The sequence below is a fragment of the Sceloporus undulatus genome, chromosome 9 (genome assembly GCF_019175285.1).
Source record: "Sceloporus undulatus isolate JIND9_A2432 ecotype Alabama chromosome 9, SceUnd_v1.1, whole genome shotgun sequence".
Taxonomy (NCBI): domain Eukaryota; kingdom Metazoa; phylum Chordata; class Lepidosauria; order Squamata; family Phrynosomatidae; genus Sceloporus; species Sceloporus undulatus.
In genome coordinates this window covers 20,756,874-20,774,147 of record NC_056530.1, presented here as the reverse complement: position 1 = coordinate 20,774,147, position 17,274 = coordinate 20,756,874, and the positions used below count along the sequence as shown (strand labels likewise).

At 49.7% G+C, this 17,274-nt stretch overlaps 2 protein-coding genes across 2 annotated transcripts in view; one reads left to right on the top strand and one right to left on the bottom strand.

Moving 5' to 3' along the window:
• The first annotated feature begins 363 nt into the window (after positions 1-363).
• Positions 364-10,739, top strand: MAP3K10 (mitogen-activated protein kinase kinase kinase 10). Its single transcript, XM_042438878.1, has 11 exons — positions 364-449; positions 1,810-2,831; positions 3,622-3,805; positions 4,291-4,439; positions 4,782-4,957; positions 5,546-5,786; positions 6,033-6,155; positions 7,630-7,768; positions 7,869-7,981; positions 8,448-9,014; positions 9,440-10,739. The coding sequence occupies exons 2-11, from the start codon at positions 2,075-2,077 to the stop codon at positions 9,805-9,807; spliced, it is 2,817 nt and encodes a 938-aa protein (XP_042294812.1). The 5' UTR covers positions 364-449; positions 1,810-2,074; the 3' UTR covers positions 9,808-10,739.
• A 4,709-nt stretch (positions 10,740-15,448) lies between these two features.
• The window catches only part of TTC9B (tetratricopeptide repeat domain 9B), a 3,343-nt gene continuing 1,517 nt past the window's right edge, over positions 15,449-17,274 (bottom strand). Inside the window, exons 2-3 of the mRNA XM_042440375.1 lie at positions 16,472-16,654; positions 15,449-15,804 (exon numbers count right to left, since the gene is read on the bottom strand). Of these exons, the coding sequence (XP_042296309.1) occupies positions 15,722-15,804; positions 16,472-16,654 (266 nt within the window). The 3' untranslated portion in view covers positions 15,449-15,721. The remainder of the gene's footprint in view (positions 15,805-16,471; positions 16,655-17,274) is intronic.

Below are 17,274 nucleotides of genomic sequence, written 5' to 3'. Positions count from 1 at the left end.
TGGAGGCAGAAGCATTTGAGGAACCCTCTTAGGCTGCATCCAGACTGCAGAAATAACCCGGTTTGGCCTCGTTTTAACTCTGGTCTGGCTCAGGGCTATGGAATCCTGGGAGTTTGTTGTGGGCTCAGAGCGGAGCGGAGCTAGGGAAAAGAGTTAAAGCGGGGCCAAACTGGGTTATTTCCCCAGTCTGGATGCAGCCTAAGGGGCTCCCCTTCCCTCCCCCTCCCTGCTTGCCTACCAGTTCTTTTTGGGCAGCCCTGGAGGAACTACGAGTCCCATCATGCCCCAGCCCAGCCTGCCAGCCAGCCAACCAGCCATCCCTGCATCCATCCCTGCATCCCTCCTCCGCCTCCTGGGTACCAGCTGACAGCTCTTCCAGCGACGCCTCCATCGGAGGAAGAGAGGGAGCCCTGGATCGGGCGAAAGAGCCCCATCGCTGGGGAGGGAAGGTGGGCACAAGAGAGAGAGAGAGAGGGTCCCAGCATCCCCTCCCTCCTCCCTGATGGGGGGCAAGGAGGAGGAGGAGGAGGAAGGGGCCAAGCAAGCCTGCCTCCCCCAGAAGAGTCATCCCAGGAGGAAGGGGTCCCCTGCCTCTCCCCCTCTCCTCCCCTCGTACTTGGGGGCCCAAGGGGAGCAGAGGGGGACCCCGCAAGCGCTGACCCTCCACCCCCCAAATCCCCGTCTTGAGATCCCGAGAGAGAGCGGACCAAGCGGTGCTTCCTTCCCTCGCAGCAAGTGCAAGGAAGGAAGGATGGAGGAAGAGAATGAAGGAAGGAAATGGGGAGAGATAGAGGGGAGGAAGGATGGACGGAGGGATGGAGGGAAGGAGGAAGAGAAGGAGGGATGGAGGGAAGGAAGGAAGGAAGAATGGACGGAGGGAGGGAGGGATGGATGGAGGGAAGAAAAGAAAGAGGGAGGGAAGGAGGGAAGGAAGGATGGATGGAGGGAAGGAGAGATGGAGAGATGAAGGGAAGGAGACAGGAAGGGATGAGGGACTGGAGGGAAAGAGATAGATGGAGGGATAAGGAAGGATGGGCGGAGGGATGGATGGATAGAGGGAGGGAGGGAGGGAGGGAGGGAGGGAGGGATGCTGGAAGGATTGCCAGCAGAGGTGAGGAGAAGGGACCACTGGGAGAGCAGCCCTGCAGAGCCCACCTGGTGAGGCTCCCTGCTGCATGGACACCTGCAGCATTGGGCAGGTGAAAGCCCCCCCTGAACCCCCCCTCCTTCCTGGCCCAGCGAGATTGGAACAAGGCGAGCATCCCTGCACTCCATCACTGCCTCCCTCCCTACAGCTTGCATAAGGGGTTTGCCAAGCCTAGTGCCAGCTGGTTGGGGCTGGAACCCCCTCCCCTCCCCTCTTGCCAGCCTTTGTGGGTGTGGATGTGTGTGAGAGAGAGGTCACCCACAGAACTGGAAGGGGCTCATGGGCAGCTCCACACCTGCAGCCGCAGGAAATATTTGTGAGGGTCTTATGGAGGAGAGTTGGGGGTGCCCTCCTGATGGGGGTCCCTGGTCACATCAGGCTGAGGGTCCTCTCTGGGACTGAGATTTCTGTTGTTGATTTAATGGCCCCTGTTTATATAGTTATTTGCCTGGCATCATCAGAGGGTGGTGTTGGTGGGGCACATAATGGCCTCTTTCTTCTCCGCTTGGGTATTGGCGGCTGTCACTCAAGGAGGGAGGCTGGCTGGAGCTCCCTTCAGCTGGGAGAGAAGGAAGAATGAAAGGAGGATGGAGGGATTGTTTGCCTTTAAAGGGACAGATTTTCTTTTCTTTTATATGATGAAGACCATGATTCCTTTGCAGGCTTTCCCATCAAAAATGCTGGGGCCTAAGGAAGCTCCTTGACCCTTCAGAAGACTTTCCAGGAAAGCTGCTTTTGCTGGTAGAAAGCACAGAAGGATTTCAAGAGGAAAGGAAGGAAGGAAGGAAGGAAAAGTGAAATTGAAAAGGGACAATGGCAAGGAGGATGGATCCCCCCAAAGCAAATGTTCTAGGCCTTGAAGGATTTGGAAAGTGTGACTCATTAGGAGCTGTGGTGGTCCTTTTGATCCCACTGGACCTATGAGGCATGCAAGGCCGAGACCCTTGGCAAGCAGGTTCCGTGGTGGCCACCGATTCTATGGAGCAAGCATGCAAGGAGGTGGGAGACTGCAGAGGAGTCTGGGATGCCACCTCGGTGACCCCCAACCCCTTCTGGACAGCAGTCTTTGACTATGAGGCAGCAACAGAAGAGGAGCTCACTTTACGGAGGGGAGACCGGGTGGAAGTCCTCTCGAAGGATTCCACCGTCTCTGGGGATGAGGGTTGGTGGACTGGCAAGCTCCAGGACAAGGTGGGCATCTTCCCAAGCAACTACGTCACCTGCAACCACAAGTACACCCAGATCCAGGGCTCCTTCAGCTGCCCGCCTCCCCTGGAAATCTCCTTCCTAGAACTGGAACTGGACGAGATCATTGGAGTGGGGGGCTTTGGGAAGGTCTACAAGGGGTTGTGGAGAGGGGAAGAGGTGGCTGTGAAGGCCATGCGCCAAGACCCCGAAGAAGACATCGCAGTGACAGTGGAGAATGTGCGGCAAGAGGCTCGGCTCTTCGCCATGCTGCGCCACCCCAACATCATTGCCCTCAAGGCTGTTTGCCTCAACCCACCTCACCTGTGCCTGGTGATGGAGTACGCCCGTGGAGGGGCACTCAACCGGGCACTGGCAGGCAAGAAGGTGCCTCCCCATGTGCTGGTCAATTGGGCTGTCCAGATTGCCCGGGGCATGAACTACCTCCACAATGAAGCCATCGTTCCTATCATCCACCGAGATCTCAAATCCATCAACAGTAAGTCCCATGAAGTGGGAGATCTGGGTCGGGAGGAGAGAAGTGGGTGGAATATTGTCACGCCACTCCATGCAGCATCATGTGGAGAAGCTCCACATGTGGTTCTGAGATTATTGTGGCCTCATAGATACCTGCCAGAAATCAGATCCCTGTAACTACCTAAAAACTATTGGCTTGGGAGGAAGATTGCTCAAAATTTCCAGTCCTAGGTCATAGGAATGATAACACAATATAAGGGTTATGTTGGGTAATGAAGATGGAGGCCTCTGTGAGGATACGAATCCTGGGGTTGGTAGTTTTGTGAGTTATTTAGAATCCTCATCCAAAGAGATCTAGTGCTTGCTCAAATCCCAGGATTCCACAGAGCAGAACCATAACAGTTAAAGTGGTATCAATGTTTTACAGCTGTGTAGTGTGCAAGAAACTCTATTCTATTTGTGCTCTGTGTCCAGGGGTGGCAGTGAGGCTGAGAGGATGAGGTTTATTTAATGTTTTGTCTTTCTGAAAATGCTGTGGGCATCTGAGATCAGTCAGATCCAATCCTGAAATCCTCCCCATCATAAAAATGAATCAACCAGATTCTTATCAAACAGCTGAATAAGCCAGCATGTATTAAAGAGGTGGAAATGACGCCCACCTCTCCTTTAACTTTCATTCTCTTCCTCCTTCCCTTTTTCTGTAATTCCCTCCTTCCTTCCTTCCTTCCTTCCTTCCTTCCTTCCTTCCTTCCTTCCTTCCTTCCCTCCCTCCCTCTTTTCTGCCATCTGCCATTTCTCCGGGCCCTTTCCAGTCTTAATCTTGGAGCACATTGAGAATGAGGAGGACTTGAGCGGCTGCACCCTCAAGATCACAGACTTTGGCTTGGCCCGCGAGTGGCACAAAACCACCAAGATGAGCGCAGCTGGCACCTATGCCTGGATGGCGCCTGAAGTCATCAAACACTCCCTCTTCTCCAAGAGCAGTGATGTTTGGAGGTAAGGGCAGTGTTAAGCAAGGGAATGATGTGACCTTTTTTGTCAGGGCATCTTTTGCCCAGCAGGGCTCTTGCACAAGGCTGGCAGAGACTTGTCCTGGAAATGAAGTAATGCAGAAAGGTCCACCAGATGAATTTCAACCTGTTGGGCATTGGATAAAGGCATTGGGGTCCTGCTGAGGGAAAGCTGAATCTTTTGACCCTCTCCCTATTCAGGGCTTCAGAGAGAAGTGGTAAAGGATATCATTTTGAAGTGTGAACTTGCACACTCTGCCATCTGGCAGTGGTCCTGTAAGACCATTAAAACCATTAACCAAAACCATTAAGCCAAAAGTCTAAATTCTCTCATTGCCTCGCTGGAAGCAGCTCTGGGGGATGGAGTTGTTCGCCAGTGAGGGTAACCCATGCTGTGTATGTGTGTGTATCTCATTGAAGACCTCTGCTCACTCACCCCCTGCACCCCTTTTTCTTGTCTCTCCTCCCCAGCTTTGGGGTGCTGCTGTGGGAATTGCTGACTGGTGAGGTCCCATACCGGGAGATTGATGCCCTCGCTGTGGCCTATGGTGTGGCTATGAACAAACTGACATTGCCTATCCCTTCCACCTGCCCTGAACCCTTTGCCCACTTGCTGGAGGGTAAGTGAAAGCCAGGGGTACATTCAAATCTCCCCTGTTTCTGCCTGTGTTTCTTCCTTGGGGCTTTTGGGTTGCCAGGGGGCGATGGTGCCAAGGTTGCTTCTTTGCTCACCAAAGAGCAATCTTTGCCAGCCCAGTAAGAGTGGAAATGCCAAGAACAGTGAAGAGCATAACTAGGACTTTTCACACTACATTTTGTAGTAATGTACTGTACTAATGCATTTTGGCAAGAGTTAGATGGGCTTTGTTTCAAGATGGGCAAGGCAAATACCTCTTTTAATGTTGGATTTGTATATTACACTCTTCTTGATTTCTCTGCTTCCTCCCACCCCAACCTGGCAGAGTGCTGGAACTCGGATCCCCACGCTCGACCAGACTTCAGCTCCATCCTGCAGCAGCTGGTGGCAATAGAGCAGTCTGCAATGTTCCAGATGCCACTGGAGTCCTTCCACTCTTTGCAGCAGGACTGGAAAGTGGAGATTGCAGGCATGTTCCACGACTTGCGGACCAAGGAGAAAGTGAGTTCCCCATCTCCATCACTTTGGCTCAGACTTCCATGCACTTCTTCCAAGCCACTGCCTGCTTCTCAGCCCAGTACCTGCAGCCTTGGTGGCCAATATCATACATCAGGATTGCGTGGCACAGGAGATAGGCAAAAGCATAACCTTGGAGCTCTTTTTGTAGTTCTCCAGAGTACCCGAATTATCTTTTTGTGGCTTCTCAAAGGGGTGAATTTCCTCTGCTGGAAAACTCTGAGACTGGCAAATCACCTTTTACATAAATTGCATGCCCTCCTGGTACTGCTGACAGAGCTACTTCTACCAATGCAATCACCCCAAAATCTACTTCTTTAGCCAGGCAGTGCCCCAACCAAAGGGTTTCTGATTTGTGGCAGATCAGGGCACTGGGAAATGAGGACCTCTCAGTACTCTCCTGCAGTAGTGCAGGTATCTAGGGTCCTACCGCAATTGCTTCTCTCAGCATATCTCACAACCTTGATTTTCCCTCTATCCATTCACTACACCCCTGGATGGAGCCATGAATTTTGCATGGTATAATAATGCTACAGTTGTGCAACATGGATGCATCTTCTGTCTTCTTTCCAGGAGCTGCGGAGCCGAGAGGAAGAACTGCTCCGTGCGGCTCAGGAGCAGAAGACCCAGGAAGCAGAGTTGCGGCGGCGTGAGCAGGAGTTGGCAGAACGTGAAATCGACATTGTGGAACGGGAACTGAACCTCATCATGATGCAGATGGGCCAGGAGAGACCCAGGGTCAAGAAGCGGAAGGGGCACTTCCGACGTTCCCGCCTTAAGCTGCGTGATGGCAACCGCATCAGCCTTCCATCAGGTATACAGGTTGGGCAGGGGACCTGAACTCAAGGCAGAGCTCCTGTTTTGCAGACTGAAGGGATCTGCAGGGGAAGGGGTGCCACAGGTGCCACAACAAACCGCAAATTCCAGGATTCCATAGGCTGGAGCCTTAAGCAGTGTCAAACAGCGTTAATGCTGCAATGTGGCAGGAGCCAACCAGTGTGTCAGGGAGCTCATGCAATCTCTTTCTTTCTGAAAATCTTTTGTCCTCCTTCTCCTCTAGGGTTTGAGCACAAGATCACAGTGCAGGCATCCCCTACTCTTGACCGGCGGAAAGGGCTGGGGGCTAATGGGGCCAGTCCTCCTGGGAGCCCCAGCATCATCCCCCGCCTCCGTGCCATCCGCTGTAAGTACCATCAACACCTCTGGAGTCCCCATTACCACTAATGCCTAAGGGGCCTCTTTCTCGAAGGGTAGGCACTGGCTTCATAGGCAAGGCAGGTTGCCTCCTGTAGGGCATCAGTGTTCTGGAGGTGGCTGGTTGGGGCAACCATAATTGTAGGGGCATAGCTTGAAAATGTTAATTTCTTGGACCATAGCTGTCAGAATCCCCAGCCACCTTGACACCTAGTTGTGATGGTTGGAGGATTCTGGGAGTTGTAGTCTGAGAAAGTATGGTAACTCTTCCAAGCTCTCCACTTGGGGACAGCTAGAGAGGCAGCTTGGATGTGATCAAGAAGTATGTTCTGCCTCTCCCCCTGCAGCTTTGGTTTGGGGTGGGACACATCTTAGGGCTTCAAGGCTGAATTTGGTAGAGGTACAGCTCTGTTCAGATCCTTGGCTGACCTTCTTTTCATTCCAGCTTGAACTGGGAAAGCAAAAATTTGGAATCCCAGCTTTCTTTTGAAACGCACACAATCACACCCACTAGTCCTTACAGTTCCCAAGAGTGTTTTTCAGATGAATAACTCCTCTTCCTCAAACCCCCAAGACAACTCGCCGGGATAAAATGTGACTATAACACACACGTACAAAAACTCCTGGCAATAAAATCCCAACAGCAGAATCTAGCACTAGCAGCTTCACTGATGGATGATTCCTCCTAGCCTGCCTGCCAGCTGATGCAGCCATATGTGGCAGGTCCCCTTGGCAGAGACTAGTGTGTACAAGCAGCAAGATGCAAGTAATGCAATTGCCTCTAGCCAGTTACCTTTTGGCAAGCATCCTGTTCAGCAGTTAAAATGTAGTAAGTCTGACAGTGCATTTGACTTTTATGTCTCTCCAAAAGTTCCCCCCAAATCTACTTTTGGAGCTGTGCCGTTTCCCCATTACAGCTGTTTCTGAGTTGCCAGAGAATCACTGTTAAGGACTCAGGTTTTGTTTGCTTTATTTTTTAAAAAAGGGAAAGCGAGGACTCCAAATTTAAAGAGGCTTAAAAGGCAGGTTTTGTGGAGGGCAGCATAGGAAGATGTAGCTAGGAGACATAGTCATGTCTCAGTAACTACATCTCCTGATACAGGAGCTTTGAGTACCCAGCTCCCTCTGTTGTTCCACATAGAGCTTGGTTTCCGGAACCTGAATCATCTTGATCCTTTGGAGACATTTGAGCTTGTCAGTATTCTTCTTGAGCTGTGGTGCCCAAAGCTGGATGCAGTATTCCAAGTGAGGTCAGACCAAAACAAAATTAAGTGGTGTAACACTTTCCATTGACCCTTGTTGATGCAGCCTAGACTGTGGCAGGTGGACAGGGAGAGTGGAGAGAAGCTTCAGCAAGTTGTGGAAGTGGAGAGCTGGGGAAAGCTGATGAAGAAGCCCCAGATTTGCTACTCTTGATGTTCCTCTGCCCCCTGCAAAATCCCACTCTTTGCTTGCTTTTTTAGTGACTCCCTTGGATGGAAACCGGACATGGGGCCGCAGTACTGTGATCAAGAAGGAGGAGCTGGTGGGGACCAAGAAGAAAGGCAGGACATGGGGGCCCAGTTCTACCGTCCACAAGGAGAGACTCGGAGGAGAGGAAAGGTGTGGGACTGCAAGGCTGGTTGGGAGCTTAAGGCAGGAATTCCTGTGGAAATAGAATGGAGAGGGTCATTTTTCTCTTCTGTCTCTTTCACTTGTACAGGTTGAAGTCCCTGACTGAAGGGAGCAAGCAGTGGTCCTCCAGTGCACCCAATTTGGGCAAGTCTCCCAAGCATGCGCCGTTGGTTGGGGGCTTTGCTAGCCTCACAGAGATGGGTGAGTTGGCTTTGTATCTTTTGGCCCTAGAGCAGGGTTGGGCAACTGCATGAGAGCCCATTTATCTCTGAAGACCTGCCATAGGCCAAATTCCCCAACCCTCAGCAAATCCACATACCTTTGTTTTCTTCTGTGGTCCTTCACAAAATGGTGGCAGGAAGGAACGCTGCATCACCTCCTGTCGCCACTTTGAGAGGAACAGCAGAGGATCATGGTGGTATTTGGGGATTAGTATGGAACTTTGAAGAGAACACTAGAAAAATATGGGGTCTGGCCTTGTTGTGACCACTTTCCTCTTACCCTTGCAACCTGCCAACAAGATCTGGTTAGGGCTCCAAATGAACAAGAATGTATTTTAAAACTTCTTACCCTAATGTAACACTTTGTTGATATATGTCACTGAAAGGATTGTACAAATGCATCTGATTCAAATACTATCTGCTCCTTTCTCTCTCTTCTGCTCCAGAGGAGTACACAGAAAAGGAGAGCAGCACGCCTCACTCACCATATATGCCCCTTTTGCCACCACCAGCAAGTGAAGGAGATGTCAGTCTGCGGTCCCTGCCACCCAGTTTAGAGTGGCCCAAGCGAGGCTCAGCCCCCACACATCATCATCGTCGCAGTGAGCTGGTGCTGCTGGGCTGTGCATCCATCTTGGCCTCCATTGCTCTGGGTGCCGAACTGGCAGAGTTGGCAGGTGAAGGGTTGAGGGCTCATGCTGCTTCAGGGCCCTCCAGCTCTGTTACCCTCCTCTCCCTCTCGTCCCTCTCGGACTGCAACTCCACCAAGTCCCTTCTGCCTTCGGACAGCGATGAAGCCCCCATGTATGAGCCTCCTTGCCTTCCTGAGAGCCCACCGCCAACTCCTCGCTACAACCCCCTGGTGGATGTCACTATCGAGAGTTTCAAGAAAGACCCCCGCCAGTCACTCACCCCCACCCATGTCAGTGCCAAGCAGGCGGTCAGCAGGGGCCACCGCCGGACGCCATCCGATGGGGCCATCCGTCAAGGTCTGCAGGGGACTGACTGCCAAGGTGAGCCCTAGTCCCTGGGGTTAAGTTGAGCTCAGTCCATTGAAAAGCTCTCCTAGGTTTTAAGTTGGGCTCATCCATTCTGAATACTCGGGCAAGTCACACTCTCTCAGCCTCAGAGGAAGGCATTGCCACCCAATGTGTTTCCATGGCTGAGTGGGGATTCGAACCCTGGTTTCCAGAGTCATTGCCAAATGCTCAAATCACTACACCATGCTGGTTCTATATTGGGATTAGATCCAAAGAATATAGCTGCAGACAGTGTTGAAAGTTAGGAAACTATAAGAGGTATTTCCTTGTTTTCCAAATTCTAGAGGTTGTTGATGGGGGCAGATTGTGCCAGAAAGGAGAAAATAACTGCAGCTTTTGTCCCATGTTCACTTTCCTCTCTTCCTGTTTATTCTCTCCTATGCCTTACTGCTATTTAGGGTTCCAGGATACTTTGCTCTTTCCGCGCCTGCCGGACCTTCCTTCCCCCAGCACCTCCCAAACTGGCCACAAGGGCTCAGATCAATCCTCTCTGGACACCATGCCAGTTGAGCGGCCCCGGACACTGGCCTTTGCACCCCGGCCTCGCCCAGCCCCAGTCCGGCACCGCATTGACCCTTGGAAGCTCATCTCACTGAGCCGGACGCCAGGGGGCAACTCCTCACCAGGGGAAGCCACCAAAGGAACAGCGGCCCTCCGCCAGACCCTTCTGGACATGGACATGGAAGGGCAGAACCGGGACAGCACCGTGCCATTGTGCGGGGGCCAGACCCCATGCTGCAGCCTGGAGACAGACATATCTCATTGACACAGTGGCTCTCCTTCAGCTGGATCAGTGCTATCTGCCCTAGCATCTCAGAAGACCTGTGTCTCTCTTAGGGTTGCCAGGTTGGATACAAGACAGGACTTCTCTAACTTTAATCCTAAAAAAACCCATGGAACAGAACCAAGTAACATAAAACTCCATCACTCTAGTGGGACGAAGGTACCTTTCCTCCCTCTCTTTCCAAACCCCAACTTTCAGCTGTTGCCATCCCTCTCCCATGGCTTTTTGGTCTAAGGGGGGAAACAGGTGGAAGACATGTGCCTGTTGGTTGTCTATATTGTTGTGAAATCTGATTGCGTATTGGCCAGATTGTCCCAATGAGTGAGATATTTTTGTCATGAGATATCTCAATTTTTAAAAACAGTTTGGACAGACCCTTAGTTGGGTGCTGCACCGTGCGATTTCCCCCTGCTCTCCACTGTTTAGGATTAAAGTTATCAGAGCTCGCTCCCTGATTCAACCTGGCAACGTAGTCTCCTGAGATTCCAGGTCGCATGGCAAGAGAGAAACTGAGCTGGGAGGTGGGAATGTGCTGCAGGCACTTTTATTTATTGATTGCTGTGGGCATACCAAGCGGAACTCTTTCCCATGCAATGAGACGGCTCATTGCATGCTCTGTCTGTGCGTGTGGCTGTGAATGAGGGTGCTGATGCGTATGTATGCCCTGGTCTCCATAAGTAATGTCTGATCCAAGCATTTGTGGTCCTGATTCTGTTTCCTTTTTTTAAAAAGAAAAGAAAAAAAAAAGATGAGTGTCTGAAAAGTAAAATGCCTTGTCGCCAGTTGCCCCAAGTCAACCCTTTATGAATGGGAGACCTCCAAAGAGTCATCAACAGCTCAGGCTTTGCAATTTCAGGGCAGCCGTGGCTTCCTTGACAGAGTCTGTAATGTGATTTTCCTCATTTCCTCCTGTCTTTCGCCTTACAAAATATTATATTCTTTTTCCAGACAGCCATGTTGACTCATATGTCCCAAGTACGATAGCCTTGGTATAGTCACTTTGGCTTGTAGTTAGACGTCAGGCCTGATTTGCTCTTGGGCCTCTTCGTTGCTCTTTTAAGCAGTCCATGGTATCTGCAGAACTCTCCTCCAGCAGCACATTTCAAATGAGTTGATTTTTTTACTGTCAGCTTTCTGTACTGTCCAGCTTTTGCGAACATATGTAGAAACTGGAAATTCAATAGCTACCTTCCTTTCTTATGCAACAGCATTGCATCAAGGATCCTGCATTTGTAATGAGCAAAGCACATGTCCAGGGGCCATACGAATGCTTCCCATGCTATGGGCCAAGATCCAGCTTCCAGGTCTGCAGAGTACAATGCTCTGAACACAGAAGTCCAAGTCTTTCCACACCATCTTCAGTCAAGCCCCATGAGGCTACTGCTGCAGCTATTAAATAGCCAAGAAAGAGGAGAAGAATGAAGGAAGGTGCTTAACCAACAGAGACTTCAGTTCTCCAGAGGGAGAGAAACAAGGTGGTTGTTACTCCTTCCTCTGTTTAAAGGATGAGTGGACACTCTGGAGAGCTAGAGGGGCACATTGGGGCCTTGTGAAACCTTGCAGGATTGCAACTCCCATCACATCTGTTCCTGACACACACACCCCATCAAATTGTTTTGTCCTCACACACTTGCTCTTCATCTCCTGTTTCAAAAAAAGGCATCTACTGGACCAAAATTGCCTTGGGGGAAAGACATTTTTGAGCAAAAATATTTTTAAAAATCTCTCTCATACACGCATACATGTGCGCGCATGCACACAGATGTATGTATGGTATGACTTCTGGAGTCCCAGGGCCATCCAAAGGTAACAGAAATGCACTCCACACTCCCAAGAGGTCCATTTTTGTATACTCGTTTGCAAATATATATATATTGATCCCTGGAAGGCCTTGGAGCTACAAAAATTGCCCTGGGAGTTATATGTGGTCCATGGAGGAACACGTTGCCCACCCCTGGTTTAGAGAATGGAAGGCAGTCCTTGACATGTGCTTGCCCCTCGTCCTTCCCTCCACAGACATTGAACAACCACATAGAGCATAACAGATGCTGGAGATGAAGTTTTTCATTAGAATGTAGGGTGCTAACAAACACCCCATTTGCCTTATAGCAAGCTGAGTCTCTGCCACCAGGCTGAAAACAAGGCACATGCATGTTAAGCCTTGAGTTATGTGCAGGTATGTCATCAACAGGGTTCCATTCTAGGCTTAATTTGTGGTTTTGATCCACATATATTGCAGTCATGCTTCATTCTCTCAATCTCCAAGGACCTTGGGATGGCACACTTGGTTCTTCCCCTGCCTCTTTGTATCCTCACAGCACTGTAAAGTAGGCAAAGCCAGCAGACAGCAATACATCTTCAATTTGACGAAGGAGTATAACATTCTACCAGCATGTTATGGGAGTGTGAGGAGTGGAAGCCTGGCAACTCTGTAGGGCAGTTGTCCCAGCAAATCAGTGTCTGTTTGGGACAGGGGTTGTGCTATAGTAACTACTATAATACAGCCTAGAAAAATAATTTGCACAAGGAGGTGGTTATGCCAGAGTAATCATCACTAAGAGGAACCCTGAAAATGACTTTTCGCCCAGTGAGCTGATGCATAAAGCCAAACCTGTGCCTTCCCTGTCTTAATCCAGCTTTCCAGTACAGGGAATCATGTCATCCTCCAACTCCAACAGCCCTAGCCAGCATTGCCATTGAAGAGGAATGCTGAGAGCTGTAGTCCAACAATATCTGGAGGATAGCTTGATTCCCCCAACTCTATTCACTACACAATACTGCCTCTATGTGATAGCAAACTCTTGAATTCATCCATAGAAGCCAATGGGTGCACCAAAGCTGTGCTCCAGTCCTTAGGACTGGCGCATGGCTTTGGCGCAGCTTCCGGCCTCTTAGGATGCATGCATCATTTAAATAGCATACCTCCAAAGTGACCCAAAGCAACTTTATTTTGGCCTGTCTGTTCAGGCCCTTTGATTCACACACACATCTGTGCATGCATGTGTACACTTACATAAAATAAGAAGGTAGCCACAAACCTGCCACCCTGCTAAGGATTTGGGTGATGTATAATGTAAATGGCACAGTCTCCCTCCACCTCCCTACATAGGAGGATACTGTCATCAAGGCATCAGAGAAATCTTGCATCTGAATTTCGAAAGGACAGATGACCAGCTTTATCTGATGGAGGAATAGCCTTGTGATCTTTCACCCAAGTCAGTGAAAAGCAGTAGACAAAGGGACAAACTAAGGGGTTCCATTCCCAACCCCTTCCGAGGCTCCATCTCCCCCTCCTCATCCCCTGCACTGTAAATTCCAGTGTACAGAGTAAGCATCTCTCATCTTCCCTGCTGCATCCCAGTCACCATAGCAACAGCATCACGTTACCTGAAGTAGGGCAGGCAGCAGCATCTACTGGGAGGCAGGCAGCGGTCAACTTCTAGGGTTGCTGCAATGGCTGCGATATTTACACTTGGGAGTCAAAACTCTTCGGGAATGCAAGACCCCCTGTAGATTTCGCAGTATCTTGTGCACCGTTCTCACCTAGGTAGTGCCAAATTCATTTGGGATTGCTTGCTACCGCTGCACAAACAACCAGAGTGTGAACCCCCATTTTCTTCCATCGAAATGAAGTTATAGATATGTGACATCACACCCAGTGTAGCTGTTCTGGCTTGAGCAACTGTGAGAACCCCTTCATACCTGTAGCACCTTGGAGACTATACCTGAGCAAAATAAGCTGTGGCATAAGCTTGGGTAGACTTGGTCTACTTCCTCAGATGCATGTAGTGCATGCATGAAGTATCACTCTTTTGTGGGGTGTGGGGAGAGTTGGCTTGCAATACCATAAATCTTTTCTTCTTGCACAGACTTCTAAGTCTGTGTTTGGGTGCAGATGAGATTTACCTAAAAGGCCTGTGGATGACAGACTGCTGTAAGGATGGGATGTGTGGGAGTCTTTTTTCCCCCTTTCAATGGTCTAAAATACTCTTTACATCTACAAGAGACAGTGACGAGAATGGGCTCAGGTGGTACTAAATGGAAATAGACCAGTATATGATGGAAGAGGAGGCAGAGGAAGCAATAAACTAATTTCTCTTCCACATGACAGGGAAGAAAGGAACACTGCTCTCATACCCTCCAACTGTCCCAATTTGTCATAATTAATCCCACTTTTCCAGCTGCTTTTAAAATGGTCCTGTTTCTCTCTCTTCATCCGACTTCTTCCCTTTGCCGGCTTACTTCCATTGCTGCAAACTTTGTTTCAAAGCACAAAAGCAGTTTGCACCCAGTGAAATCAGCAGTGATTTAACTGCTGCTTTAGAGAGAAGAGGAGACTGGCAGAGTCCTTCCCTTCCCAGTCGGCTCAAGCAAAAGCAACCAGCCACAGCCTCTCCTTGCTTTTGTGTTCCTCCCCACTAATAACCTTTGCCTTCTTGACCATACTCTCATATTGGTCACATGTGTCCCAGGTTTTATCTGTGAAATGTTGGAGGCATGCGCTCTACCTTGCTCCCTTGTGGTGTGTCACTGGATATTTGCTGCTAAGGAAGCCAAGCTTCCCTTTACAGGTCGCGTTGTGTAAAAATATCCCAGCCAGTTACATTTGGAGTCACTGCTCCTCAACCATGTCTGTGGCAGAAAGCATGGTAGTGCATTTCTCCCGCAGCACAACACCTGATCCAACAGAACCACTAAGATAGCACACCGTTTGTGCCATGGTTTAAACCATCATCGCTGGACTTACACAATTCTAAACCAGATACCACCCTTGATCAACCACAGAGAAACTGCAGCTGCTTGTGCCCTGGCATTTATATCAGGATAAGGGACAGCCAGTGTGGTGTAGTGGTTTGAGTACAGGACTAAGACTCTGGCGATTGCCTATGGAAACTTTCCAGATGACCTTAGGTGAGTCACACACTCTCAGCCCCAGAAAACCCTGTGATAGGTTTGCCTTAAGGTTGCCATAAGTCAGTAACCACCTGAAGGCATATAACAACAACCACAAAAGCCACAACAGGATTCTGGTCTATACTTCATGCTTTGGGGCTTCAAAGAGGTACCTTGGTGGAAACAGGATGCTGGGATTTTTTGTGGCCTGGTGCAGCTTCAGGGCTTCGCCTCTACTCCTTTTATACTATCTCTCTTAAGCCATCAGTGTTCAATGAAGAAACAGCAAGCATGATCAAGACTTGGTAAAAGTGGCAGGGAATCCAGGGGAGAAGCAATTTGGGGTAGTAGGGAAGCAAACAGACCACCAGGACAGGACCAATGTGGAGAAGAGCAGCCAACTTACCCCAGACAAGGAAAGGAAACCCACCCCACTTAGTTGTCACCCCCAATGTATAGCATCTTTCCTTGGTTCCTCATCCCATCTCTTGTTTTCTGGGGTGAGCATGTGCTCATAGGTTTGGCTTTTCATACTCCTGCTCCCTGGCAGCCCCCCTACTTGCCTTCCTTTTGGTTCAGCATGGTCCCAATGGTTCCCAGCTTATTCTGCACCCGCACAGGGATTTCTCCATCCCCTCCCCGCGTCATTCAGCCAATCTTACAGAGGCACACCTGGCAAGGTCTCTAATCTCTTTTTTTTTCTTTTAAAAAAAATAAGCAACCCCAACAGTGTTTTGGCAAAATGCTACATTATCACGTCCCACAGCCGAGAGGACCAGGGGCCATACTGTCTTTGGAGAGCAGCATTGCTCTCAGCTGGAAGCTCTCTGGCTGTGGCATCTGCCAGGACATGGTGGGCACCTGATGGCATCTTCCTGGAGCATGGAGGGCGGTGGGCGGATTCTGGGCACTGTTGGCACCACATGTAGAAGGCGCTGTCTGTCATTGACATGGGGGCAGGGTGGGGTAGAGGAAGAGCTCTGGCAAGGCAGGTCCGACGCTGCTATGCGATCACCTCCTTGTCCCGCTGGTTGCAGCGGCTGATCTTGATCTCGGTTAGCTGGATGTAGCGCAGGACATTGGTGTCTGTGAAGGGAAGGGGGCAAAAAAGAAAGAAAGCTTGCCATAATCACAATCAGATATCTTGTTTGGCATTTACACCATCATAAACTGACTGCATGATCCTGTAAAGGCGAATTGTGATATCTCTATATCACGATATTGTGATACTGTGATAATGTTCAATGCTCATAGTCTTAGTCACTGCATCTCTGGGATGGCTGCACAACAGTCCTGATGCACACGGTCCTGATGCACATTGGGACATAAATTGTACAATGGCAGCCCCTGTTATGCAATGGGATATCTTATGCACCCCCCCCCACCTTTGCACACCATCACAATTCACTGGCATGGTTGTTTATCATGTCAGTGATGTAGCTCCATCATTGTAAAACTATATGCCATGGCCTCTGATACAGAATATGGGCTGCCTAGGGGTAGTCACCAAGAAGGCCCTCTCTTGCTCCCATCATCTGGACTTGTGAAGGACTGAGAGAAGGGCCTTTCCTGTGGATCTCAGCATCTGGACAGACTCATACTGGAAGATAAAATCTGTCAGATAGCCTGGACCCAAGCCATACTCTACTGAGCATCTTTCAGAAATCTTGCCAAGACCCAAATATTGCTCCAGACCCAAACAAGCCCTAATCCCTGTGCTTCTCCCCATTGCAAGAGTGACCAAAGTGCCTACCTGTAGGTTCACGGTTCTTGGCCTCTTTCAAATAGAGCAAGGCGTTGTTGTAATCCCCCAGATGGTAGAAGGCAATGCCTGCCCGGTACATGGCTTTGAAATTACTCTTCTCCTTGGCAAGCACCTTGAGGCAATACTCCCGCACACGCTCATAGTTCACCAGCTCTGACTGCAGCAGGCAGGCTAAGAAGAAGAAGAAGGGAGAGAGGAGTTAACAGAAGGATCCCAGGTCTTGCCTGTCTTTCCATATCCACTATATCAGAATAACAAACTAAAATGTAAGGAGAATTCTCAACACGATTTGTTAAAAATGTGATGCTTGCTTGATAATTTTCTACTAAAGCTCAATGACTGTGGTTTCATGATTGGCTAACAAAGTACTAGAATCCTCCTATGAGAGGCTCAGTATGCTGTTAGGTAGATTTCCCAACCCTGCTATAAATGATAAGAAGTATGCTTGCTTTGCAGCAAGATTGCTCCTATGTAATGCTGACTTCTGGACTGGCACTGTGTCATTAAATGAACTGCTGCCTTCAATACACAATGCCTGCACTCTTTAACCACAAAGTAGGCAAGTTTCTTCTTTAGTGGCTCTGGCACCTCACTCCTCACCCTCCACCTGCATTCTAGTTGGCACAGACAGAGGCCTCAGTTTTAGATGCACCAGTTCCAATGTGTCACCTGATGCTTTACTTGATCTACAACTGGAAGATGGAGCCTGGGTGCCCCTTGGAGGGAAAGAGATCAGCACCAGCCCTCTTGCTAGGAGCATTGCTCTCATGCACCTGAGGAAGTAGGCTCAA

Excerpts from the sequence above, each read along its gene's own strand:
- MAP3K10 (XM_042438878.1), top strand. The coding sequence starts at position 2,075 with ATGCAAGGCCGAGACCCTTGGCAAGCAGGTTCCGTGGTGGCCACCGAT. Across the intron at positions 2,832-3,621 it reads AGATCTCAAATCCATCAACA|TCTTAATCTTGGAGCACATT; the intron begins GTAAGTCCCATG and ends GGCCCTTTCCAG. Across the intron at positions 6,156-7,629 it reads CCGCCTCCGTGCCATCCGCT|TGACTCCCTTGGATGGAAAC; the intron begins GTAAGTACCATC and ends TTGCTTTTTTAG.